Source organism: Eucyclogobius newberryi, unplaced genomic scaffold (assembly GCF_026437365.1).
Source record: "Eucyclogobius newberryi isolate DKJ021-1_F unplaced genomic scaffold, fEucNew1.0.hap1 SCAF_16, whole genome shotgun sequence".
In the NCBI taxonomy this organism is placed as follows: domain Eukaryota; kingdom Metazoa; phylum Chordata; class Actinopteri; order Gobiiformes; family Gobiidae; genus Eucyclogobius; species Eucyclogobius newberryi.
This window is the reverse complement of record NW_027315790.1, coordinates 4,054,813-4,082,567: the sequence shown is the minus strand read 5'-3', so window position 1 is coordinate 4,082,567 and position 27,755 is coordinate 4,054,813. Positions and strand designations below refer to the sequence as shown.

Below are 27,755 nucleotides of genomic sequence, written 5' to 3'. Positions count from 1 at the left end.
AAGTCTGTAAAGTGTGTAAAGTGTGTGAGGTGTGTAAAGTGTGTAAAGTCTGTAAAGTCTGTAAAGTCTGTAAAGTGTGTAAAGTCTGTAAAGTGTGTAAAGTCTGTAAAGTCTGTAAAGTCTGTAAAGTGTGTAAAGTCTGTAAAGTGTGTAAAGTGTGTTATTTTTGGGCTTTAATGTTCCTTGTAGTTTTTATTGCCAGGTCTAAATCCAGAGGACTTTATTTCCTTTATTCACATGATGTTTAATCATTGTTTGATCTGTTTTCATCGTCGCTCTTTAAGGAAACTGTTTTTGTGATTTCAGCCGTTACAAATGTAACGTAAATGTGCCTTTTGTTTGATTTATTTCATGTTTTCCGGCGTCATTGTTCTTTTGACGTGACTTTAACGTGTTTCCAGCTTGTATTTGTTTAAGGCCCAGTTAAGAGGTGACAAGAGCAGGAAAGTGAGTTTCTAGAGTTTTATATCACGTGTCATGTATTTTTCTCTTTTAATTGCACTTTGAATATCAGTTATTTCAGCACCTTAGGTCATGGCAGGTCAACTGAGAGTCCAAAAGATGTATTTCTTCCTCACTGTGTTTTGCAGTATGTTGGTCGATTGAGCTGTCAAACATTTTCTACAAATCACTGGCCAATTCAATCTTGTTTGATTTGTTTTTTTGCGATTTTCCAATGAAATTTGAATTGGTCCCTCGACAGAACCATTTTCATCTTCTTCAGGCCTAAAGCTGCTAAAGGCCCCGCCCCCTTAGAACAAACCTCTGAAGAGCCCGACTCTGATGGCCCCGCCTCCCACAGTCACTATATTATATCTATATATTATATCTATATATTATATCTATATATTATATCTATATATTATATCTATATATTACAACTATATATTATATCTATATATTACATCTATATATTACATCTATATATTATATCTATATATTATATCTATATATTATATCTATATATTACATCTATATATTATATCTATATATTATATCTATATATTACATCTATATATTACATCTATATATTATATCTATATATTACATCTATATATTACATCTATATATTATATCTATATATTATATCTATATATTATATCTATATATTATATCTATATATTGGTCCAGTGAGACCACACAGGTCAGATGTGAGAATCTGTGTGAAAGACGTTACAAGTATAAAAGTTTTTTTTTTTCCATTGTTTTCTAAAAAGCCAGATACAGGATAGTCCCGCCCACATTTGACATTTTACCCAAAGTCTCAATAATAACCTTTGATTGCTCATCACCATTTATGTCAATGTTGTAATCTGTATCTAATGTTTCCAACACTTAGTACATATATTTAAAATCCCATTTAAACAAGACAAATTCCATCTTGTAAATGTAAAGCTTTATATCAAAAGTGAAATCCAGCCTTTGCCACTTTTGTCTTTGTCTTGTGATGTAACGTGTGTATCTTGCATTATAAATGTGTCTCATTACCTTTATTACCATTACTTCATTACTATTATTCTATTACCTTGAAAAACATGTGTTCTAACACTGAGGGGGGTCATCTCTCCACAGATCTGACATGTCACTTGGCTTGGTAACTTCACCTTGTCTCCACGGAGCTGCCATGTGCAACAGTCCAGGAAAAGAAATATAATGTTCATGTAAACAAACAAGCAGAGAAGTCATGTTGTGCCTTTGAGCAAGTGAATACTTTCCTCAACTGTCCCGTTAGTGAGAGTTTTATTTCCTTTAATAAACAGTGACCAGACTTATTTCTGGACCAAACTGACGGAACATGGCATGTCCTTTTGTGTCCACTTGTGTCACAGTGGGACGTTGGGCAGGTGTCCTTTTGTGTCCACTTGTGTCACAGTGGGACGTTGGGCAGGTGTCCTTTTGTGTCCACTTGTGTCACAGTGGGACGTTGGGCAGGTGTCGTTGGGCAGGTGTCCTTTTGTGTCCGCTTGTGTCACAGTGGGACGTTGGGCAGGTGTCCTTTTGTGTCCACTTGTGTCACAGTGGGACGTTGGGAAGGTGTCCTTTTGTGTCCACTTGTGTCACAGTGGGACGTTCGGCAGGTGTCGTTGGGCAGGTGTCCTTTTGTGTCCGCTTGTGTCACAGTGGGACGTTGGGCAGGTGTCCTTTTGTGTCCGCTTGTGTCACAGTGGGACGTTGGGCAGGTGTCCTTTTGTGTCCGCTTGTGTCACAGTGGGACGTTGGGCAGGTGTCCATTGGAGCTGCTGGTACTGTGCTGACCTTTGGGGGGTGGCTCCGTCTCGCCCCCTCTCTGTCGGGGCGGGGCGAGGGGCTGTGGGGCTGTCCTGTTGTGGCAGTGCAGGACGGTGTACATGAGCAGAGTCAGCAGCAGACTGAAGCACAGCACCAGCAGCACACTCACAATGAGAAGCTCCTTCAGATAGCAGGGGCCCCCAGGGACCTCCCCAAAGCCCCTGTCTCTATGCACCACTGACAGCTCAGTGTAGAGCGCGGTGAGTTTGGGCGGGGTGGTGCTGGCCGGAGGTGCACGGGTGGGTGAGCGGTGCTCGGTGAGGGGGGCCGCGGGGGCGGAGCCAGGGGAGGACGGGGGGCCGCTGTTCTGTCGGACCTGGTACACGGCCATCGTCTGCTGGAAGCCGTTCTCCACAGACACGCACAGGTAGAGTCCCAGCGTGGCCGGGGTCGCCACGAAGCTCAGGCTGCCGTCCTCCAGCTGAAGGTACAGCTGCTTGGACAGTCGGCTGTTGGGACGTTCCCACTGCTGCAGGGACAGGAGCGAGGGGGCGGGGCAGTGGAGACGCACCACCTCGTTCAGAGAGACTGACACCAGCTCAGCAGGAGGACACGGGGCTGCAACCAAACACACCAACACTGTCCTTTAACTCTGAGGCCTGGACACTGTGTGAGAGCCTTTCACACTTTGACACTTTTACACTTTCACACTTTCACACTTTTACACTTTCACACTTTACACTTTTACACTTTCACACTTTTACACTTTGACACTTTTACACTTTCACACTTTGACACTTTTACACTTTCACACTTTTACACTTTCACACTTTACACTTTTACACTTTTACACTTTCACACTTTGACACTTTGACACTTTTACACTTTCACACTTTACACTTTACACTTTGACACTTTTACACTTTCACACTTTCACACTTTCACACTTTTACACTTTCACACTTTACACTTTTACACTTTCACACTTTTACACTTTGATACTTTGACACTTTTACACTTTCACACTTTACACTTTGACACTTTTACACTTTCACACTTTCACACTTTACACTTTCACACTTTCACACTTTCACACTTTCAAACTTTACACTTTCACACTTTACACTTTTACACTTTCACACTTTCATACTTTACACTTTCACACTTTACACTTTACACTTTTACACTTTCACACTTTCACACTTTTACACTTTCACACTTTACACTTTACACTTTACACTTTACACTTTTACACTTTCACACTTTCATACTTTACACTTTCACACTTTACACTTTTACACTTTCACACTTTTACACTTTCACACTTTCACACTTTCACACTTTACACTTTTACACTTTCACACTTTCACACTTTCACACTTTTACACTTTCACACTTTCACACTTTACACTTTGACACTTTTACACTTTTACACTTTCACACTTTCACACTTTACACTTTCACACTTTACACTTTTACACTTTCACACTTTACACTTTCACACTTTACACTTTCACACTTTCACACTTTACACTTTTACACTTTCACACTTTCACACTTTACACTTTTACACTTTCACACTTTACACTTTTACACTTTTACACTTTCACACTTTCACACTTTCACACTTTACACTTTTACACTTTTACACTTTCACACTTTTACACTTTTACACTTTCACACTTTACACTTTTACACTTTTACACTTTGACACTTTGACACTTTGACACTTTTACACTTTCACACTTTCACACTTTACACTTTTACACTTTTACACTTTTACACTATCACACTTTCACACTTTACACTTTCACACTTTCACACTTTACACTTTTACACTTTTACACTTTCAAACTTTACACTTTCAAACTTTACACTTTCACACTTTTACACTTTCACACCTTCACACCTTCACACTTTACACTTTACACTTTCACACTTTACACTTTTACACTTTGACACTTTGACACTTTGACACTTTGACACTTTTACACTTTCACACTTTACACTTTCACACTTTCACACTTTCACACTTTACACTTTTACACTCACACTTTCACACTTTACACTTTCACACTTTCACACTTTCACACTTTACACGTTCACACTTTACACTTTACACTTTTACACTTTCACACTTTCACACTTTTACACTTTCACACTTTCACACTTTACACATTACACTTTGACACTTTGACACTTTTACACTTTCACACTTTCATACTTTCACACTTTACACTTTTACACTTTCACACTTTCACACTTTACACTTTCACACTTTCACACTTTCACACTTTGCACTTTCACACTTTACACTTTCACACTTTCACACTTTTACACTTTTACACTTTCACACTTTCAAACTTTCACACTTTCAAACTTTCACACTTTCACACTTTACACTTTACACTTTCACACTTTTACACTTTTACACTTTTACACTTTCACACTTTTACACTTTTACACTTTCACACTTTTACACTTTCATACTTTCATACTTTACACTTTCGCACTTTACACTTTACACTTTTACACTTTCACACTTTACACTTTGACACTTTACACTTTCACACTTTACACTTTGATACTTTGACACTTTTACACTTTCACACTTTCACACTTTACACTTTCACACTTTCACACTTTACACTTTACACTTTTACACTTTCACACTTTCACACTTTCACACTTTCACACTTTCACACTTTCACACTTTTAGACTTTTACACTTTCACACTTTTACACTTTCAGACTTTCATACTTTACACTTTCGCACTTTACACTTTTACACTTTCACACTTTACACTTTGACACTTTTACACTTTCACACTTTACACTTTGACACTTTTACACTTTCACACTTTCACACTTTACACTTTTACACTTTCACACTTTTACACTTTGACACTTTTACACTTTTACACTTTCACACTTTCACACTTTCACACTTTCACACTTTACACTTTCACATTTTCACACTTTACACTTTTACACTTTCACACTTTCACACTTTACACTTTTACACTTTTACACTTTCACACTTTCACACTTTACGCTTTCACATTTTACACTTTCACACTTTTACACTTTCACACTTTACACTTTCACACTTTCACACTTTACACTTTCACACTTTACACTTTCACACTTTCACACTTTCACACTTTACACTTTCACACTTTCACACTTTACACTTTACACTTTTACACTTTTACACTTTCACACTTTCACACTTTACACTTTGACACTTTTACACTTTCACACTTTACACTTTCACACTTTCACACTTTCACACTTTCACACTTTTACACTTTCACACTTTTACACTTTCACACTTTCACACTTTACACTTTGACACTTTGACACTTTTACACTTTCACACTTTTACACTTTGACACTTTCACACTTTGACACTTTACACTTTTACACTTTCACACTTTTACACTTTTACACTTTTATACTTTTACACTTACTCCACATGAATGTACTTATCTTCAGGTACTCTGGAGAAGTACTTTTTAAAAACCGAGGCAGGAGGCCTGTTCCAAGTATGTTCTAAAACACGAAATGACTGAAGTGACAAGACCCTTTAAAACATGTGTTTTATAAATCATTTAACACCTTAACTTACATCTAATGACGGGATATACGGTTGTAAACTGTCCTATACTTATCATTACTCACAGTAAATACTTGTGTACTTTCCCCTCTTTGGCTCTGAACTCGTGTGGTATTTGTTCACACACAGGTCACTACAGCAAAGATTTACCTCTTTTTCTACTTTAAAACAAACAAGTCAAGTCTTATGGAGCCGAGTCGTATTGTACAATATTGACCTGTGGCTCTGTGTCCTCCAGACTGGGCCCTGTGGGGACGAGAGACCACACAGTTCTCGTCCACCTGTCCTCGCTCCACGTCCTGCACCCTAAACACACAGAGTTAGAGGTGTGTGTGTGTGTCTGTGTATGTGTGTGTGTGTGTTTGTGTGTGTGTGTGTGCGTGTGTGTGTGTGTGTGTGTGTGTGTGCGTGTGTGTGTGTGTATATATATTGTGTGTGTTACTTACAGAGCACTGGGGACAGAGCGTCCCACCCTCACACACATGCGTCTGCCACTGTCCCAACCACAGAACGGGTCCCGGCTCAGGACGCACTGGGGACATGTCCGGTAGAAGGAGCAGTTGGCCAATGGGAGTCTCAGAACTCCTTCAGATGTCCCGATAAATATGACGCCCTGTGGGAGAGGCCCTCACTTCAGCTCAGCTCTGTCAGACGTGTATTTGAAGTATTCTCAGTCCTACTGACGTTTGTGTAGTTGTAAAAGTGACTTTCATTTACTGCTACTTCATCAACAGAACTCATCCTCTTCCATAAGTCATTTATGACCCATTTTGCCCATAACAAACTGGACCATAAACACACAGTTTTACTCTGAACACGTGTGTAAATACACTTTAATAAACACTCATTTGGAACAGCTGCAGGTCTTCATACTGCACAAAGTGAACAGCTGCAGGTCTTCACACTGCACACAGTGAACAGCTGCAGGTCTGCACACTGCACACAGTGAACACCTGCAGGTCTTCACACTGCACATAGTGAACAGCTGCAGGTCTTCACACTGCACACAGTGAACAGCTGCAGGTCTGCACACTGCACACAGTGAACACCTGCAGGTCTTCACACTGCACACAGTGAACAGCTGCAGGTCTTCACACTGCACACAGTGAACAGCTGCAGGTCTGCACACTGCACACAGTGAACACCTGCAGGTCTTCACACTGCACACAGTGAACAGCTGCAGGTCTTCACACTGCACACAGTGAACACCTGCAGGTCTGCACACTGCACACAGTGAACACCTGCAGGTCTTCACACTGCACACAGTGAACAGCTGCAGGTCTTCACACTGCACACAGTGAACAGCTGCAGGTCTGCACACTGCACACAGTGAACACCTGCAGGTCTTCACACTGCACACAGTGAACAGCTGCAGGTCTTCACACTGCACACAGTGAACACCTGCAGGTCTGCACACTGCACACAGTGAACACCTGCAGGTCTTCACACTGCACACAGTGAACAGCTGCAGGTCTTCACACTGCACACAGTGATCAGCTGCAGGTCTGCACACTGCACACAGTGAACACCTGCAGGTCTTCCCACTGCACACAGTGAACAGCTGCAGGTCTTCACACTGCACACAGTGAACAGCTGCAGGTCTGCACACTGCACACAGTGAACACCTGCAGGTCTTCACACTGCACACAGTGAACAGCTGCAGGTCTTCACACTGTGCCTTAAGTTACTCATCAAAAGTATCCTGATTACTCATAATGCTACCCCAAAACTGCTGATCAACTATTCATTCATTTTCTACCACTTTTTCCCAGTAAGGGGCCCGAGCCTATCTCAGTAACTTTGGGCCTTAGGCAGGGCACACCCTGGAGAGGGGCCGGCTCGTCGCAGGATTAACAAAGAGACACAGACAAGTATTCACTAGGGCCTATTTACAATTGCCAATTGACCTAACGCATGTCTTTGGACAGAAGGAGGAAGCTGGACACACCAAGGAGGACATGCAGACTCCACCCAGAGAGATCAGGTGGTGTCGGTCTGGCCCGGGAATCAAACCCATGATCTCTTTATTGGGGGGCAAGAGATCTAACTGCTCTGCCACTGTGCAAGGCATGAGTTCGGAATCCTGAATTTTGTCCCAATTGTCCTGAAAAACCGGAATGGACTGGCCATCTGGACTAGAACTGGTGCATTCTGGGCCGGTCACTGTCAGACTTGTGGACAACACAACGAACACTTCTGATGTCACACTTCAACTGCCTTCGCTCTCAATCAAATCTCTCTTCCTATGTCCTGGTCAGAGCTGACCGCGGCCCAGACAGAAGTGTGGTCCCTGGCTCAGCCTTTTGTCCCCCGGGCTCCGGTAAAGCAAACACGGCCACCCTGCACCAGGCTCCAGCCTGGAGGCCCCAGCGCGGAGGCTCCAGCCTGGAGGCCCCAGCGCGGAGGCTCCAGCCTGGAGGCCCCAGCGCGGAGGCTCCAGCCTGGAGGCCCCAGCGCGGAGGCCCCAGCCTGGAGGCCCCAGCGCGGAGGCTCCAGCCTGGAGGCCCCAGCGCGGAGGCTCCAGCCTGGAGGCCCCAGCGCGGAGGCCCCAGCCTGGAGGCCCCAGCGCGGAGGCTCCAGCCTGGAGGCTCCAGCGCGGAGGCTCCAGCGCGGAGGCTCCAGCCTGGAGGCTCCAGCGCGGAGGCTCCAGCGCGGAGGCTCCAGCCTGGAGGCCCCAGCGCGGAGGCCCCAGCCTGGAGGCCCCAGCGCGGAGGCTCCAGCCTGGAGGCTCCAGCGCGGAGGCTCCAGCGCGGAGGCTCCAGCCTGGAGGCCCCAGCGCGGAGGCTCCAGCCTGGAGGCTCCAGCGCGGAGGCTCCAGCGCGGAGGCTCCAGCCTGGAGGCCCCAGCGCGGAGGCCCCAGCCTGGAGGCCCCAGCGCGGAGGCTCCAGCCTGGAGGCTCCAGCGCGGAGGCTCCAGCGCGGAGGCTCCAGCCTGGAGGCCCCAGCGCGGAGGCTCCAGCCTGGAGGCTCCAGCGCGGAGGCTCCAGCGCGGAGGCTCCAGCCCTTGAGGCCCCAGCGCGGAGGCGGCTGCTGCTGCTGCTGCAGGAACGAGACTGCTCAATAAAAGGCTTAAATTATGACAAGTTTTGAAAAATGGGAATGTTTCTAAAGATATTTTATATGACACAGTCTTTACGCCAGTCTTGGTTTTACGTTGACAATCTTCGTATTTGTGTCATTCTGTGAAGCCCGAGGTGTTTAGAGGCTGCACATATGTTATTTGAATAATACACAAACTGTGCAGACCAACACTCTAGTGTCATCCTGCAGGAAAGATATGGCAAAATTGCTCTCAAAGTTCATTAGCAACATGTTTAATAGAAAGTTCAAATGTGTGTTTTTGTTATTTTTTAACCCTGTTGTGAATCAAAGCACTTTAAGAATGAGTGTATTATTGTGGATATAAAGCAGGACATAAAGCAGGACAAGAGAGAACCTTGGAGAGCTTCATGTTGGTGATGGTCTGAGGCGTTTGGAAGACTTGGATCTCTTCAATAACATGAGGTCCACTCTCCAGCAGCACCACCTTGTGGATGAACCCTGACACTGACAGACCAGGAACAAATTAGTCAAAGGGATAATTATTATTATATGAGTGATACTTTATAATAGGATTATACACAGACTGTATTTGTTCACATTACATACTCCTCACATACCTGTCAGCAGAAAGAGTGTGGTGTAGCGCCTCCCGCTGGCCACCCGCACCCTCTGCACACGGATGTGGTTGTAAGTGTTCTGGGACACTAAGGTCAGCCTCCTGTCCACCGGGCGCACGCTCTCTTCGGTCAGGAAGTTTTCTTTGACAAAACGCAGTCCACTGTCGGAGGCGTTGTGCAGCCCACACTGAACATCACATGTCGGGTTTGTTTTAGTGACTCATAAGATGAGGCCAGTGGGGACCAGCACTTTTATGTAAGCTTTATAACCTCAGAGGCTTAAAACTGAGCACAAGCTCATTTTACGTCCAAAGTAAGTCTCGTGTTGTCCAGTTACATTAGAGAAGGTCCAGAAAGTGGCGCAATATTTTGTAAACTATACTTCTGTGTAAAAAGAAAATATAGATATAAATCCAAGTACAACCTGAATGACACAGGAGCAGTCAAGTTCACTTTGTCTCTCTGTCTTCTTTGCCTTAAAAATCACCATTTCACCCACAAAACAGCAAAAACAAGGAGCAGGAGACGACCGATCCGAACATGGACTTCTAAACTTCAGATTGTACCTCAGTGAAAAACAATCCTGTCAAGCTCATTCATTCATTTTCTACTGCGGGTGACTACGGCCTATCACAGTGACTTTGGGCTTTAGGCGGGGTACACCCTGGACAGGGCCAAAATCCTGTCAAGCTAATGTTAGTATTGCAGCTACACCATCACACCCCATTTTGGTGACCTGAAAATGGCTTGATATTGGCAGGAACTTGGACACGCTGCCGTTTACCGGAGCCTTTGTTCAGCTCCTTTTGCTGGGAACATGTTGCAGAAATATTGGAAATTGTTCCTGTACGTAAATGTCTCTAAAACCAAGTTGAAATCATTGGAGACGGCAAATATGTGCAAATATTTGTCTTCAGTTATTTGTAACTGTAACTGCTGCTCTTGGCCTGGGCGCTCTTGTAAAAGAGGTTTATAATCTATTCTAATGGGACGCTCCTTGTTAAATAAACGTTAAATACAAACTTTAAAAATCTCAAACATGCTCAATATGTGACATGTTGTGCGGTTCATCCATCGCCATCACCTCATGCTGCAGCGGGATCGGGCCCCACGTTGCAAAGGTCTGAACTGTACACAGTTCTTGCGCAGCAGCATTTACCAGACACGAGCCGCTGGAGCATGTTTGTGAAGCTCTGGAAAACACTTCTATGACACTGTCTTCCAGTTCCTGTCAATATACAACATTGGCAGACATTTTGGTGGTTACACCAGATACTGACCCACCCAGACCCCCCCCAATAAAGCAAAACACATCATTTCAGAATGTGCTTTAACCCCTAAGGCACACACGTGGAATATTCATGCCAACTCATCAGAATCTTGGATTATTAATATTATTTGCTCAGTAACGGGTCTATTTAGTCTAATTTTTCCTTCTTTTTTTTGATGTTCTCTCTTTACATGACTTAAGAGTAAAACAAAAAGATTAGGTGTTGAAGTAACAACTACTGATATTCAAAGTGCAAAGACAAAAAACAGTAAATCTCCGGGAGTGATGTGTTCACCTCTGAGCTCATCTTTTAAAGCTTTAGAGCTTTAAAAAACACACTTACTCTTTTCCATTTGGCAACTTTAACTGAGTATTTAAGAAAACTCAGACCCTCCTTGTGTGAAAGAGCCATATCCCTGATGACTAATGAAGGGAAGGAACGACTATGCCTCACACAGACCATTCTCTATCCTGAATGTGACTATCGTTTATTCACCTCAATTATGTCCAAACGAATGGAACAAATCCTCCCAAACGTGATCCACAAAGATCAGACACGATTCATGACAAACGACATAAGACGATCCTCACACATAATGAATCATATCCAAAAGAACAAAACAAAGCCGTGATAATTGGTTTGGATGCTGAGAAGGCTTTTGATTCTGTTCTGTGATAAAAACCACCTTTGAGGCCAAGACACTTGCACAATTTTTAAAACTTCTCCAGATGAAAACCTTTGACATGGCGGATCACTTCTGGACAAATGAAAGATTACACTGACTTATATTGGAAAGCTTGACTGACACAGTATTATTTGACTGAATCTAGACTAAAGCTAAAAGTAATTTGTGTGAAAGGTTCAAAGCTCACCTCCCCGGGGCTGGCCAGCTTCTCCTGGAGGCGAGAGCTCCACTGCAGCGTGTCCCGGTTCAGGATCTTGTAGCTTCCAGAGAACACCAGCCTGAAGCCCAGCAGACTGAAGGCACAGACCACAGAGTGTCCAGAGTTCACCCGCCTGGAGACAGAAGGGGCCCGTTCAGAGACACTGTGCTACCAGAGACACAGTCCTACCAGAGGCACTGTCCTACCAGAGACACAGTCCTACCAGAGACACAGTCCTACCAGAGACACAGTCCTACCAGAGGCACTGTCCTACCAGAGGCACTGTCCTACCAGAGACACAGTCCTACCAAAGGCACTGTCCTACCAGAAGCACTGTCCTACCAGAGACACAGTCCTACCAAAGGCACTGTCCTACCAGAGACACAGTCCTACCAAAGGCACTGTCCTACCAGAAGCACTGTCCTACCAGAGACACAGTCCTACCAAAGGCACTGTCCTACCAGAAGCACTGTCCTACCAGAGACACAGTAGGACCAGAGACACAGACCTACCAGAGACACAGTCCTACCAGAGGCACTGTCCTACCAGAGACACAGTCCTACCAGAGGCACTGTCCTACCAGAGACACAGTCCTACCAAAGGCACTGTCCTACCAGAAGCACTGTCCTACCAGAGACACAGTAGGACCAGAGACACAGACCTACCAGAGACACAGTCCTACCAGAGACACTGTCCCGAAAGAAGGTAATGATTACAGGCCCAGAACCCTAACACGATGAAGAGCTTTGAGAAGCTGATGGTGAGAGAACTGAAGCTCTGAAAACAGTTCTAAAAACAGCCGCTGCAGTGATGCAGAAGAGGATAATGTCCTGCAACGCCTGGAACACCCAAAGGCCAATGCTACATTGACTTCAGCACCGCTGCCTCACATCCCTGTGAAAAAATGCATACCTGTCCATCAATCAGAATATAATTAGGTGGTACAATTCATTTCAATTGAACTCCAAACACTGGAGCCTGACATAGGTGTGCTGTGCCTGTACTCCCTGACACCTGTACTCCCTGACACCTGTACTCCCTGACACCTGAACTCCCTGACACCTGTACTCCCTAACACCTGTACTCCCTGACACCTGTACTCCCTGACACCTGTACTCCCTGACACCTGTACTCCCTGACACCTGTACTCCCCGACACCTGTACTCCCTGACACCTGTACTCCCTGACACCTGTACTCTCTGACACCTGTACTCCCTGACACCTGTACTCCCTGACACCTGTACTCCCTGACACCTGTACTCCCTGACACCTGTACTCCCTGACACCTGTACTCTCTGACACCTGTACTCCCTGACACCTGTACTCCCTGACACCTGTACTCCCTAACACCTGTACTCCCTGACACCTGTACTCCCTGACACCTGTACTCCCTGACACCTGTACTCCCTGACACCTGAACTCCCTGACACCTGTACTCCCTAACACCTGTACTCCCTGACACCTGTACTCCCTGACACCTGTACTCCCTGACACCTGTACTCCCTGACACCTGTACTCCCTGACACCTGTACTCCCTGACACCTGTACTCCCTGACACCTGTACTCTCTGACACCTGTACTCCCTGACACCTGTACTCCCTGACACCTGTACTCCCTAACACCTGTACTCCCTGACACCTGTACTCCCTGACACCTGTACTCCCTGACACCTGTACTCCCTAACACCTGTACTCCCTGACACCTGTACTCCCTAACACCTGTACTCCCTGACACCTGTACTCCCTAACACCTGTACTCCCTGACACCTGTACTCCCTAACGCCTGTACTCCCTGACACCTGTACTCCCTAACACCTGTACTCCCTGACACCTGTACTCCCTAACACCTGTACTCCCTAACACCTGTACTCTCTAACACCTGTACTCCCTGACACCTGTACTCCCTAACACCTGTACTCCCTGACACCTGTACTCTCTAACATCTGTACTCCCTAACACCTGTACTCCCTTTGCACCTGTACTCCCTGACACCTGTACTCCCTGACACCTGTACTCCCTAACGCCTGTACTCCCTAGCACCTGTACTCCCTAACACCTGTACTCCCTAACGCCTGTTCTCCCTTGCACCTGTACTCCCTAACACCTGTACTCCCTAACACCTGTACTCCCTAACACCTGTACTCCCTAACATATGTACTCCCTTTGCACCTGTACTCCCTGACACCTGTACTCCCTGACACCTGTACTCCCTGACACCTGTACTCCCTAACGCCTGTACTCCCTAACACATGTACTCCCTTTGCACCTGTACTCCCTAACACCTGTACTCCCTAACGCCTGTACTCCCTAACAACTGTACTCCCTTTGCACCTGTACTCCCTAACACCTGTACTCCCTAACACCTGTACTCCCTTTGCACCTGTACTCCCTAACACCTGTACTCCCTAACACCTGTACTCCCTGACACCTGTACTCCCTGACACCTGTACTCCCTGACACCTGTACTCCCTAACGCCTGTACTCCCTAACACCTGTACTCCCTTTGCACCTGTACTCCCTAACACCTGTACTCCCTAACGCCTGTACTCCCTAACACCTGTACTCCCTTTGCACCTGTACTCCCTAACACCTGTACTCCCTTTGCACCTGCACTCTCTAACACCTGTACTCCCTGATACCTGTACTCCCTAACACCTGTACTCCCTTTGCACCTGTACTCCCTAACACCTGTACTCTCTAACACCTGTACTCCCTAACACCTGTACTCCCTGACACCTGTACTCCCTAACACCTGTACTCCCTGACACCTGTACTCCCTAACACCTGTACTCCCTGATGCCTGTACTCCCTAAAACCTGTACTCCCTTTGCACCTGTACTCCCTAACACCTGTACTCCCTTTCCACCTGTACTCCCTAACACCTGTACTCTCTAACACCTGTACTCCCTAACACCTGTACTCCCTTTGCACCTGTACTCCCTAACACCTGTACTCTCTAACACCTGTACTCTCTAACACCTGTACTCCCTAACACCTGTACTCCCTTTGCACCTGTACTCCCTAACACCTGTACTCTCTAACACCTGTACTCCCTTACACCTGTACTCCCTAACACCTGTACTCCCTGACACCTGTACTCCCTGACACCTGTACTCCCTAACGCCTGTACTCCCTAGCACCTGTACTCCCTAACACCTGTACTCCCTAGCACCTGTACTCCCTAACACCTGTACTCCCTAACGCCTGTTCTCCCTTGCACCTGTACTCCCTAACACCTGTACTCCCTAACGCCTGTACTCCCTAACACCTGTACTCCCTTTGCACCTGTACTCCCTAACACCTGTACTCCCTGACACCTGTACTCCCTGACACCTGTACTCTCTAACACCTGTACTCCCTAACACCTGTACTCCCTGACACCTGTACTCCCTGACACCTGTACTCCCTGACACCTGTACTCCCTAACGCCTGTACTCCCTAACACCTGTACTCCCTTTGCACCTGTACTCCCTAACACCTGTACTCCCTAACGCCTGTACTCCCTAACAACTGTACTCCCTTTGCACCTGTACTCCCTAACACCTGTACTCCCTTTGCACCTGTACTCTCTAACACCTGTACTCCCTAACACCTGTACTCCCTGACACCTGTACTCCCTAACACCTGTACTCCCTGACACCTGTACTCCCTAACACCTGTACTCCCTGACGCCTGTACTCCCTAACACCTGTACTCCCTTTGCACCTGTACTCCCTAACACCTGTACTCCCTAACACCTGTACTCTCTAACACCTGTACTCCCTAACACCTGTACTCCCTTTGCACCTGTACTCCCTAACACCTGTACTCCCTGACACCTGTACTCCCTAACGCCTGTACTCCCTAACGCCTGTACTCCCTAACACATGTACTCCCTTTGCACCTGTACTCCCTAACACCTGTACTCCCTGACACCTGTACTCCCTGACACCTGTACTCTCTAACACCTGTACTCCCTGACACCTGTACTCCCTAACACCTGTACTCCCTGACGCCTGTACTCCCTAACGCCTGTACTCCCTAACACATGTACTCCCTTTGCACCTGTACTCCCTAACACCTGTACTCCCTGACACCTGTACTCCCTGACACCTGTACTCCCTAACACCTGTACTCCCTGACGCCTGTACTCCCTAACACCTGTACTCCCTTTGCACCTGTACTCTCTAACACCTGTACTCCCTAACACCTGTACTCCCTGACACCTGTACTCCCTAACACCTGTACTCCCTGACACCTGTACTCCCTAACACCTGTACTCCCTGACGCCTGTACTCCCTAACACCTGTACTCCCTTTGCACCTGTACTCCCTAACACCTGTACTCCCTAACACCTGTACTCTCTAACACCTGTACTCCCTAACACCTGTACTCCCTTTGCACCTGTACTCCCTAACACCTGTACTCCCTGACACCTGTACTCCCTAACGCCTGTACTCCCTAACGCCTGTACTCCCTAACACATGTACTCCCTTTGCACCTGTACTCCCTAACACCTGTACTCCCTGACACCTGTACTCCCTGACACCTGTACTCTCTAACACCTGTACTCCCTGACACCTGTACTCCCTAACACCTGTACTCCCTGACGCCTGTACTCCCTAACACCTGTACTCCCTTTGCACCTGTACTCCCTAACACCTGTACATTGATTGCCCCCTGCTTCCGAAGAGTGCACACGCTTTTTCGCTCGCTCCGCTTGCTATCGCTGCTTTCCTTATTTATTTTGCTTTTTAATCAGTTTTTGTCTTCCAAACATTTTTGCTTTAGACTTTTTCAAGTAAACCAAGGATTTTAAGAACATTTTTCCAGTTTTAACGACATATCTGACGCCAGCGACATGTCCGGGAGAAGAAGTGAGAAAGACTGTGAACGCTGTCGGAAATATCAACAAGAAATTAATGAGCTGAAAACACGGATATTTGTTTTGGAATCTGAAAAAGTTCTTCACGATACCATTCCTGTGTCAACCGACGGTAAGAACACACATTCTTTTCCAAGCGCCACTGTTTCTGAGATAACGTCACTCCTTCCAAATATTATGGCTAAGCATGGAGGAGCTAAACAGCTGATTGTGCACGTGGGTGCAGTGGACATGCGGCGGGAACAGACTGAAGTTTTGAAAAAAGACTTCTTGAAGTTATTCGACGTGCTTGATAAAATGGAAATCAAAACATTCATAAGTGGACCTCTTCCAAACATCGACAGGAGGATAAACAAGTTTAGCCGGCTTCTTCAGCTGAACACATGGCTGTCCAAAGAGTGTTCCCCGAGAGGACTACACTACATTGAGAACTTCTATCTATTTTGGAAACGAGAGGACCTGTTTAAGAGAAATGGCCCCCACCTATGCAGAGGTGGAGTGAGGGTGCTGACAGAGAACCTGCTCCACGCTCTGAGGCATTGGACGGGGCCTGGACAGGGTCCTGAGCAGATAGTTAGAGAAGAGAGGAATGAGAGAAGAATTCCTGCTCCATCAGCCAGAGCCCGAGCCAATGTTTCAACATCAAAAGCACCACAACCTCAGCCTCCACCAAAGGATTCATCAGCAGCTGCTCCACCACCACCAGCAAAGGATTCAGCTCCAGCTGCTCCACATTCCCCTCCACCGCCTCCAGCAAAGGAACAATCTTCAAAGGCCTTGGACCCATCTGTGACAAGCTCAACAACATCCCTGTCATCGCCCCTGCCTTCACACCAGCCCTGGGTTCCCCCTGCAACATCTACTCCCACTAAAGATTCATCATTCTCCTTCTCATCTCCACTCTCACCCATGGGCCTTCCCAGCCATTTTGAAAGCCTGATCAAATCAGGCATTAAGATGGCTCCACTCACGCCCAATATAGCAAGGGCTATGTCAGTACCGACTACACCAACAAAAGCCCCACCACCCATCCCCCCTCGCCTCTCACCTGGTCCCAAACTCTCCTTGGCTACAAAAGCCCCACCACCCATCCAACCTCGCCTTTCACCTGGTATCTCCCATAGCTAGGATGCACTGGGTCTCAGCGTTGCCGGGACTTATTGTCACATTAAAAATCAAACCAACCCGGGGCCCTATGTAAAAAGAGCCCCCCCTAGTGCTATTTCTGTAGTCACATCATCACAGAGATGGAAAAACAAAATGCGAGTCAGGCCCAATCTGAGAAATGTGATTCATATTCCCTGTGAAAAGATAAAGCCCAGTCTCACTGAAACTAGTCTGAAACTTGCTGTGCTAAATGTCAGATCCTTATGTAACAAATCTCTCTTAATTAATAATTTTATTTCTTCTTATAATCTTGATTTTATGTTTTTAACTGAAACATGGCTCGACAAAAACACAGGAAATGTAGTTCTGATAGAATCTGCTCCACCCAACTTTAAGTTTGAATCTGAAACACGAGAAAACAAAAAAGGGGGTGGAGTCTGTGCTGTCTTTAGAGATGAAATAATTACCCGCAGGTTGTCTTTTGGGGTGTTTTCATCATTTGAGTATGTATCCTTTAAAATGGAGCTAAAACGGTCTCCATCCATTCTCTTCATTGTTTTATACAAGCCTCCCCAGCACTGCCAAAGTTTTATTGATGATTTTACTGAGATGCTTTCAGTCATATGCACAGACTTTGATGGTTTGGTCATTACAGGTGATTTCAATGTGCATGTTGATAATATTTGTGACAGAAACGCTAAAGAGCTTGATGCTGTCCTTGAAACCTTCAGTCTTACTCAGCATGTGAGAGGCCCCACCCACAGCAAAGGACACACTCTAGATCTCATAATTACAAAGGGGGTAAATATTTCAAATGTTATGTGATCGATGTTGCTCTGTCTGATCATTTCTGTGTCTTCTTTGACCTGTCTGTTTCTCCCAAACCTCCGGTTGGTCCTGCAGTTGTTCAGAGGAGACACATAAGTGATGGCACAGGTGCACTGTTTATGGAAATGATAAACTTCGAAAATGTCTCATGTTCTAATGTAAATGATTTGTTGAACTCTGTTACATCTAGTGTTTTGAATGTTCTGGACACCATCGCCCCTATAAAGGCTAAAATGGTTAAAAATAAGCAGAAGGCGCCGTGGAGAAATGATGATTCGGTCAGGGCACAGACATGCTGCCTTGATGTGTTGTTGTGATTTTTGGGCCTTACAAAAATAAATTGATTTGATTTGATTTGAAAAGGGAGTGCCGCAGGGCCGAACGGAAATGGCGCAAGTCAAAGCTCCAGGTTCAAAAAGAGATTTACAAAGAAAAGCTGAATATGTACAACCTAATCTTATGTAGAACTAGGGAAAGATATTTTTCTGAAATAATTGGAAGCTGCAGTAACAACTCGCGTGTCCTGTTTGCCACAGTAAACAGATTAACAAACCCTCCAGCTCAGCTGCCGTTAGAACTCATTTCCACATCCAAGTGTAATGAGTTTGCATTATTCTTTAATGACAAAGTTCAGGGCATTAAAAATGCTATAAATCCCACAATGCAAAAAATTACCCTAAAACCACCAAGACACTTAGAGCTGACTCACTTTGCACCAGTAACTGACAAAACTGTCCATGAGATCATCACCAGTCTGAGTTCATCTACAAGCTGCCTTGATGTGTTACCCACCAAATTTCTAAAGTCTGTGCTGAACAGTTTGTTAGCACCATTCACTCACATGTCGCTTCAATCTGGAACATTCCCAATGTCTTTGAAAACTGCGGTCATAAAGCCTCTCCTAAAGAAGAGCAGTCTTGATGCCGCAGTACTGAGTCATTACCGGCCCATCTCTAATCTGCCATTTTGGGGCAAAGTCCTTGAAAAGGTTGTTTACCAACAGCTCACAGATTTCCTCTTAATAAACAACTCATTTGATGTTTTTCAGTCAGGTTTTAGACCTCATCACAGCACTGAGACTGCTCTTGTCAAGGTGACAAATGACATCCGCCTGAACACTGACACGGGCAAAGCCTCAGTCTTAATTCTGTTAGATCTGAGTGCTGCTTTCGACACTGTCGATCATGGGATCCTCTTACAGAGACTAGAGGACTGGGTGGGCATCACTGGCACTGCCCTAAACTGGTTAAGGTCCTATCTGGAAGACAGGAAGTACTTTGTTGAAATTGGTAGCTGTGTCTCAGACCACATGACCCTGACCTGTGGAGTGCCCCAAGGGTCAGTCCTGGGTCCCCTTCTGTTCAACCTCTACATGCTGCCGTTGGGTCAGTTGATACGCAGTGAAAATGTGTCCTATCACAATTATGCAGACCACACTCAGATCTATGTTTCACTATCGGCAGGTGACTATGGACCAGTAGACTCACTCTGTCACTGCATCCAACAGATCAGTGTGTGGATGCAAAACAACTTTCTCCAGCTGAACTCAGACAAGACTGAAATAATCGTTTTTGGCCCACAGAAACAAAGAGAAAGTGTTAGCGGTCACCTCCAGAGTCTCGCTCTAAAACCTACAAACCAAATTAGAAATCTGGGGGTAATAATGGACTCAGACTTGAACTTTAATAGCCAGGTCAAATCAATAACATCAGCAGCTTTTTACCATCTAAAAAACATTGCCAAAATCAAAAATATAGTGTCAAAACCAGATTTAGAGAGACTTATCCACGCGTTTGTCTCCAGTAGATTAGACTACTGTAACGGCCTGCTCACTGGTCTCTCCAAACGAGCTGTAAAACAGCTGCAGTACATCCAGAACGCTGCTGCTCGGGTCCTGACTAGAACCAGGAAGTATGATCACATTAGTCCTGTTCTCAGGTCTCTGCACTGGCTCCCTGTGGCTCAGAGAAGAGACTTTAAAGCAGCTCTGCTTGTGTACAAGTCTCTCCGTGGCCTAGCACCAAAGTACATCTTGGATATGTTAGTGCCATATGAACCATCTCAGACTGAGGACCTCAGGGACCGGCCTCCTGCTGGTGCCCAGAGTCAGGACAAAACATGGGGAATCTGCGTTTCAGTTTTATGCAGCTAAAATCTGGAACAGTCTTCCTGAAGATGTGAGACAGGCTTCTACTCTGACAATGTTCAAATCTAAGCTAAAAACAGTTTTGTTTAGCTGCGCATATGACTGAAAGGATTTTTTCTTTGCACTCTTCTCTTTTGTTTGTGATTTTATTAGTTTAGAAAATCAGTTGGATTGATAATTTTTAATTTAGTTAATTTTATTGTATTTCTGTAATTTCTTTGTGATTTGAATGCATTTTTCCTGCTGTGAAGCACTTTGAATTGCCTTGTGTATGAAATGTGCTCTACAAATAAACTTGCCTTGCCTTGCCTTGCCTACTCTCTAACACCTGTACTCCCTAACACCTGTACTCCCTAACGCCTGTACTCCCTAACACCTGTACTCCCTTTGCACCTGTACTCCCTAACACCTGTACTCCCTAACACCTGTACTCCCTGACACCTGTACTCCCTAACGCCTGTACTCCCTTTGCACCTGTACTCCCTAACGCCTGTACTCCCTAGCACCTGTACTCCCTGACACCTGTACTCCCTAACACCTGTACTCCCTGACACCTGTACTCCCTAACGCCTGTACTCCCTGACACCTGTACTCCCTTTGCACCTGTACTCCCTAACACCTGTACTCCCTAACACCTGTACTCCCTAACACCTGTACTCCCTGACACCTGTACTCCCTAACACCTGTACTCCCTAACACCTGTACTCCCTTTGCACCTGTACTCCCTAACACCTGTACTCCCTAACACCTGTACTCCCTGACACCTGTACTCCCTAACACCTGTACTCCCTAACACCTGTACTCCCTAACACCTGTACTCCCTTTGCACCTGTACTCCCTAACACCTGTACTCCCTAAAACCTGTACTCCCTAACACCTGTACTCCCTTTGCACCTGTACTCCCTTTGCACCTGTCTTGGAAGATTAACACTTATTCTTCAGTTTCCACCAGTTTTCTGAACACAACAAGATCATATTGTGAACCGGACTGATAAAGAAGATCTCAAGGCTGGTCCCGAGAGAGTCAACCTTCATTAATATTCATATTCTGTGTGTGGTAAGTGCGTGAGGGAAAAGGTTCCAAGCAGAGCACCTGGTGGAGCGTCGTGTGTGAGGGAAAGTTTACGCTGAACAATTTGTTTCAGGGAAATAAATGTTTCTTCATATGACCACGTCCGGTCTTGTTTTCTCAGATATATTGAATCCAACAGACTCCTAACTGCGCCTAGAAATTCTGTCCATAAAAACACAGGGATAATCATTATAATGACTTTTCCTTGTATTTGACCTGAAGCTTGATGCTACTGCAGAGTCTCTGCCTCCTGTGTCTGAGTCAAACCCACTGATTATCCCCTCATCTTTATGTGAAGGTGTGCAGAGGGCGTGCAGAGGGCGTGGAGAGGGCGTGCAGAGGGCGTGCAGAGGGCGTGGAGAGGGCGTGGAGAGGGCGTGCAGAGGGCGTGCAGAGGGCGTGGAGAGGGCGTGGAGAGGGCGTGGAGAGGGCGTGCAGAGGGCGTGGAGAGGGCGTGCAGAGGGCGTGCAGAGGGCGTGGAGAGGGCGTGCAGAGGGCGTGGAGAGGGCGTGCAGAGGGCGTGGAGAGGGTGTGCTGAGGGCGTGCAGAGGGCGTGCAGAGGGCGTGCAGAGGGCGTGGAGAGGGCGTGCAGAGGGCGTGCAGAGGGCGTGCAGAGGGCGTGGAGAGGGCGTGGAGAGGGCGTGGAGAGGGCGTGCAGAGGGCGTGCAGAGGGCGTGGAGAGGGCGTGTAGAGGGCGTGGAGAGGGCGTGCAGAGGGCGTGCAGAGGGCGTGCAGAGGGCGTGGAGAGGGCGTGGAGAGGGCGTGCAGAGGGCGTGCAGAGGGCGTGCAGAGGGCGTGGAGAGGGCGTGCAGAGGGCGTGGAGAGGGCGGTGGAGAGGGTGTGCAGAGGGCGTGGAGAGGGCGTGGAGAGGGCGTGGAGAGGGCGTGGAGAGGGCGTGCAGAGGGCGTGCAGAGGGCGTGAGAGGGCGTGCAGAGGGCGTGCAGAGGGCGTGCAGAGGGCGTGGAGAGGGCGTGGAGAGGGCGTGGAGAGGGCGTGCAGAGGGCGTGCAGAGGGCGTGGAGAGGGCGTGTAGAGGGCGTGGAGAGGGCGTGCAGAGGGCGTGCAGAGGGCGTGCAGAGGGCGTGGAGAGGGCGTGGAGAGGGCGTGCAGAGGGCGTGCAGAGGGCGTGCAGAGGGCGTGGAGAGGGCGTGCAGAGGGCGTGGAGAGGGCGGTGGAGAGGGTGTGCAGAGGGCGTGGAGAGGGCGTGGAGAGGGCGTGGAGAGGGCGTGGAGAGGGCGTGCAGAGGGCGTGCAGAGGGCGTGAGAGGGCGTGCAGAGGGCGTGGAGAGGGTGTGCTGAGGGCGTGCAGAGGGCGTGCAGAGGGCGTGGAGAGGGCGGTGGAGAGGGCATGCAGAGGGCGTGGAGAGTGACGTGGAGAGGGCGTGCAGAGGGCGTGCAGAGGGCGTGCAGAGGGCGTGGAGAGGGCGTGCAGAGGGCGTGCAGAGGGCGTGGAGAGGGCGTGGAGAGGGCGTGCAGAGGGCGTGCAGAGGGCGTGGAGAGGGCGTGCAGAGGGCGTGCAGAGGGCGTGGAGAGGGCGTGGAGAGGGCGTGGAGAGGGCGTGCAGAGGGCGTGCAGAGGGCGTGGAGAGGGCGTGCAGAGGGCGTGGAGAGGGCGTGCAGAGGGCGTGGAGAGGGTGTGCTGAGGGCGTGCAGAGGGCGTGCAGAGGGCGTGCAGAGGGCGTGGAGAGGGCGTGCAGAGGGCGTGCAGAGGGCGTGCAGAGGGCGTGGAGAGGGCGTGGAGAGGGCGTGGAGAGGGCGTGCAGAGGGCGTGCAGAGGGCGTGGAGAGGGCGTGTAGAGGGCGTGGAGAGGGCGTGCAGAGGGCGTGCAGAGGGCGTGCAGAGGGCGTGGAGAGGGCGTGGAGAGGGCGTGCAGAGGGCGTGCAGAGGGCGTGCAGAGGGCGTGGAGAGGGCGTGCAGAGGGCGTGGAGAGGGCGGTGGAGAGGGTGTGCAGAGGGCGTGGAGAGGGCGTGGAGAGGGCGTGGAGAGGGCGTGGAGAGGGCGTGCAGAGGGCGTGCAGAGGGCGTGAGAGGGCGTGCAGAGGGCGTGGAGAGGGTGTGCTGAGGGCGTGCAGAGGGCGTGCAGAGGGCGTGGAGAGGGCGGTGGAGAGGGCGTGCAGAGGGCGTGCAGAGGGCGTGCAGAGGGCGTGGAGAGGGCGGTGGAGAGGGCATGCAGAGGGCGTGGAGAGTGAGGTGGAGAGGGCGTGCAGAGGGCGTGCAGAGGGCGTGCAGAGGGCGTGCAGAGGGCGTGCAGAGGGCGTGCAGAGGGCGTGGAGAGGGCGTGCAGAGGGCGTGCAGAGGGCGTGCAGAGGGCGTGCAGAGGGCGTGGAGAGGGCGTGGAGAGGGCGTGACGTGGTTTCACATTCGCACAATCCAGCTGCCAGTGGAATCTATAAAGCGCAAATTGCGTGTAAAAAGCGCATGGATGGATGAGGCCCCTGAACCCCATGAGAAGCTTCAGGATGTGCTGGAGAAGGCTTCGTGCAGTGGTCACACGCTCCTATTATCAATAGAAAATCAATTGGTTGAAAATAATTCAAGATTGAATAGAAATAAATCTTTTAATATTTCAGAAACTTGTTGAAACTTTGGAACAGCAAATTTATAATGCAAAATACAGTAATTTTGATCTTGACAGAGACACAGTCCTACCAGAGGTCAGAGGTCAGGCCAGAGGTCTGAGACACAGTCGTATTGGAGGATTCTCATTGAAGTGTGATGGAGAGAATTCCTGTGTTGTTGACTCACCACTGAGAGGTGAAGACCCCGTAGAAGAGTGTGTCCTCGGGGAGATCGCCCTCTTCTGGTGGGAGCATGTCCACGTCCTGGATCAGGTTGTAGGGCAATTCCCCATTGTCCTGACAGAGCAGCTGAGATTTTGCGAATGTTGTCCAACGTTTCTGCAGCGTCCGCTGCCCCCCAATGTCACTCTGCACGTGACAAGAGAGAACCGCACATCACATCATCACTGCACATCACCTCATCACCACACATCATATCACTGCACATCACCTCATCACCACACATCATATCACTGCACATCACCTCATTTGTTTAGGAGAGAAGTTCTTACAATGCAAATCTGAGCCACACGAGAGACCAGAAGGTTGTCAAAGAAGTCGTACTCTCGGCCCACTTCACTGAAGAAGAAGTAGATCTTCTCCTCCGCAGGAACAAACATGGAGCGGATGAAGGTGGGGTCTGCACGAAGGGAAGAAGAACGCCCTCAAAATGCCTGTTTTGAGGTGGGTTTCTTTTTTCAAATTTATGAAAATATGCAAACAAACAAAGAGAACGAGACCAGGGAGAAAAGACATGGACCAAAATCTGTCATCCAACATAAACAGAACCAAAAAAAGAGAAATTGTGACACATAGAACCCAAAAAAACATCCCATTTAGTCAAAAATATGTCAAATGTGTCAAAATTCAAATTATGTCCAAAATGAATCCTTTCCATTTTACAAATGTCCATTTTACAAATGTCCATTATAATGTCGGTCCAGTCCTTGTTTGTCAGTGCATTTTGTGTCATCCAGCAGGACAGAGACAGGAGCAGGACAGAGACAGGAGCAGGACAGAGACAGGAGCAGGACAGAGACAGGAGCAGGACAGAGACAGGAGCAGGACTGAGACAGGAGCAGGACAGAGACAGGAGCAGGACAGAGACAGGAGCAGGACAGAGACAGGAGCAGGACAGAGACAGGAGCAGGACTGAGACAGGAGCAGGACAGAGACAGGAGCAGGACAGAGACAGGAGCAGGACAGAGACAGGAGCAGGACTGAGACAGGAGCAGGACAGAGACAGGAGCAGGACAGAGACAGGAGCAGGACTGAGACAGGAGCAGGACTGAGACAGGAGCAGGACTGAGACAGGAGCAGGACAGAGACAGGAGCAGGACTGAGACAGGAGCAGGACAGAGACAGGAGCAGGACAGAGACAGGAGCAGGACTGAGACAGGAGCAGGACTGAGACAGGAGCAGGACAGAGACAGGAGCAGGACAGAGACAGGAGCAGGACTGAGACAGGAGCAGGACAGAGACAGGAGCAGGACAGAGACAGGAGCAGGACTGAGACAGGAGCAGGACAGAGACAGGAGCAGGACAGAGACAGGAGCAGGACAGAGACAGGAGCAGGACTGAGACAGGACAGAGATAGGAGCAGGACAGAGACAGGACAGAGACAGGAGCAGGACAGGAGCATTTTACCTCTTTGGGCCACTGCCATTTATTCAAAGTTGTATCAAATTTTTAAAAAATGCTGATTGGTGCAGGGTCAGATCTTTGGATGGACTCAAAGATCTGATTATGATGTTTTTATAGAGGTTTTTGTCGGAGTTCAAAGTCTTCTCTGTCACCACAAATATATATATATAAATATATATATATATATATATATATATATATATATATATATATATATATATATATATATATATATATATATATATATGTCGGTGTAATCCCTCATTCGTCCAGGCGTGTTCCATAGTAGAAAAAGCTTCAGTTGTTTCATCTGGACTCAGTTAGAAAAAATAGACGTTTCGACTCTCATCCAAGAGTCATTGTCAATAAAAGAATTTAGATCGAGAACTCAGATATTAATACTGTTCTGTGGTAAGACCCGCCCATTGGGAGGAGCCTTCCTGAAGTAGAAAGAGTTGTCTGTTTCAACAGAAACTCCCCCCTTGTATCTACCGAGCCTATTCAGAATCTTAATGGGCTATTAGAATCCTCTTTGTCTTTGTGAGACCCTGGCTCAACCACCCTGAGGACCTGATTAACATCTAAATGTCCTGGTTCTGGTCCTCTACCTTTCCAGAGGTTCAGGATCCCAGTGTACACTACAGGAAGATTGAATCTTAGCCCTCCATTTCTGTTTAAAGAAGGTTTTTCTTTTTTAACAAAAATAGCTTCCTTGACTCCTCTTTCAAACCATCTTTTCTCCTGCTTAAAACCTTCACATCACCGTCTTCAAACGAGTGATTAGAGGCTTCAAGATGGAGATGCACGGCGCTCTGAGGTCCTGAACTAGTATTTCTTCTGTGCTGATAGAGCCTCTTGTGTAGAGGCTGTTTCGTCTCAGTTTACATATGTGTTCAGGTGTCAGTTTGGTCCTTTCCTGTAGGGTGGTGTCTTCCTGCAGTCTGATCCTCACTGCTGCTACTGCATCAGAGGTCGGGATGCAGGTGAACAGGGACACCACATCATATGAAACCATGAGGTCATCTGGGTCCAGTTGGAGATGTTTCACTTTATCCACAAAGTTGTGCGTGTTTTCCACATGATGTTCCGAATTCCCCACAAGCGGAGCCAATATAGTTGTTAAATGCTTGGCCACATTGTAAGTGATGGAATCTGTGCTGCACACTATGGGTCTGAGTGGAACATCCTTTTTGTGTATTTTTGGAAGCCCATAAATGCCTTCACCAGGATACAGTCTGTAAAACAGAGGCCGGTCTATCACTTCCTCTTTTTCCAGCCTTTGTAAACAGTCTATCACTTTCTTCTTGTAGCCACTGGTCGGATCTCTTTTCAAGCGTTCGTATGTGGTCGTGTCCTCGAGGAGGGTGTGGACTTTGGCTTCGTAATCAGCTGCGTTGAGAATCACAGTGCAACGTCCCTTGTCTGCTGTGAGGATGTTGATGCTATGATCTTTTTCCAGTGCTGAAAGTGCTTTCCTCTCTTCAGCTGTGATATTTGAAGGCGGTGGTTTGGCACTCTTCAGGGTCGCTGTGACACGTGACCTCAGGTCTGCAGCCTCCGATTCAGTCATTTTGTTGTTCCTAATTGCTCTCTGTAGGGATGTGTTTAGAGGTGACAGAAAAGTTGAGCCCTTTAGAAAGCACCTCCTTTTCTGCCTGTGTCAGAACACGATCTGATAGGTTCTTAATCCAATTGTTTTTGCTGGTCGCTAATTTGTCTGTCTCAGTCCTAATGTCTAGCTCCTCACTGTGGACCTCACTGTGGACCTCACTGTGGACCTCACTGTGGACCTCACTGTGGACCCACATATCAGGTTTACAAGAGAAGACCCTAAGGAGAATCGCTTGGCCTTTCTTGATTGTTCCACGATCAGAGGAGAG

At 47.5% G+C, this 27,755-nt stretch overlaps 1 protein-coding gene across 1 annotated transcript in view; it reads right to left on the bottom strand.

The window, feature by feature from the left end:
• Positions 1-2,164: 2,164 nt before the first annotated feature.
• sema4ab (sema domain, immunoglobulin domain (Ig), transmembrane domain (TM) and short cytoplasmic domain, (semaphorin) 4Ab) overlaps positions 2,165-27,755 on the bottom strand; it is a 39,504-nt gene continuing 13,913 nt past the window's right edge. Inside the window, exons 7-14 of the mRNA XM_072447308.1 lie at positions 24,744-24,871; positions 24,419-24,600; positions 11,650-11,794; positions 9,507-9,693; positions 9,284-9,393; positions 6,295-6,461; positions 6,066-6,154; positions 2,165-2,847 (exon numbers count right to left, since the gene is read on the bottom strand). Of these exons, the coding sequence (XP_072303409.1) occupies positions 2,204-2,847; positions 6,066-6,154; positions 6,295-6,461; positions 9,284-9,393; positions 9,507-9,693; positions 11,650-11,794; positions 24,419-24,600; positions 24,744-24,871 (1,652 nt within the window). The 3' untranslated portion in view covers positions 2,165-2,203. The remainder of the gene's footprint in view (positions 2,848-6,065; positions 6,155-6,294; positions 6,462-9,283; positions 9,394-9,506; positions 9,694-11,649; positions 11,795-24,418; positions 24,601-24,743; positions 24,872-27,755) is intronic.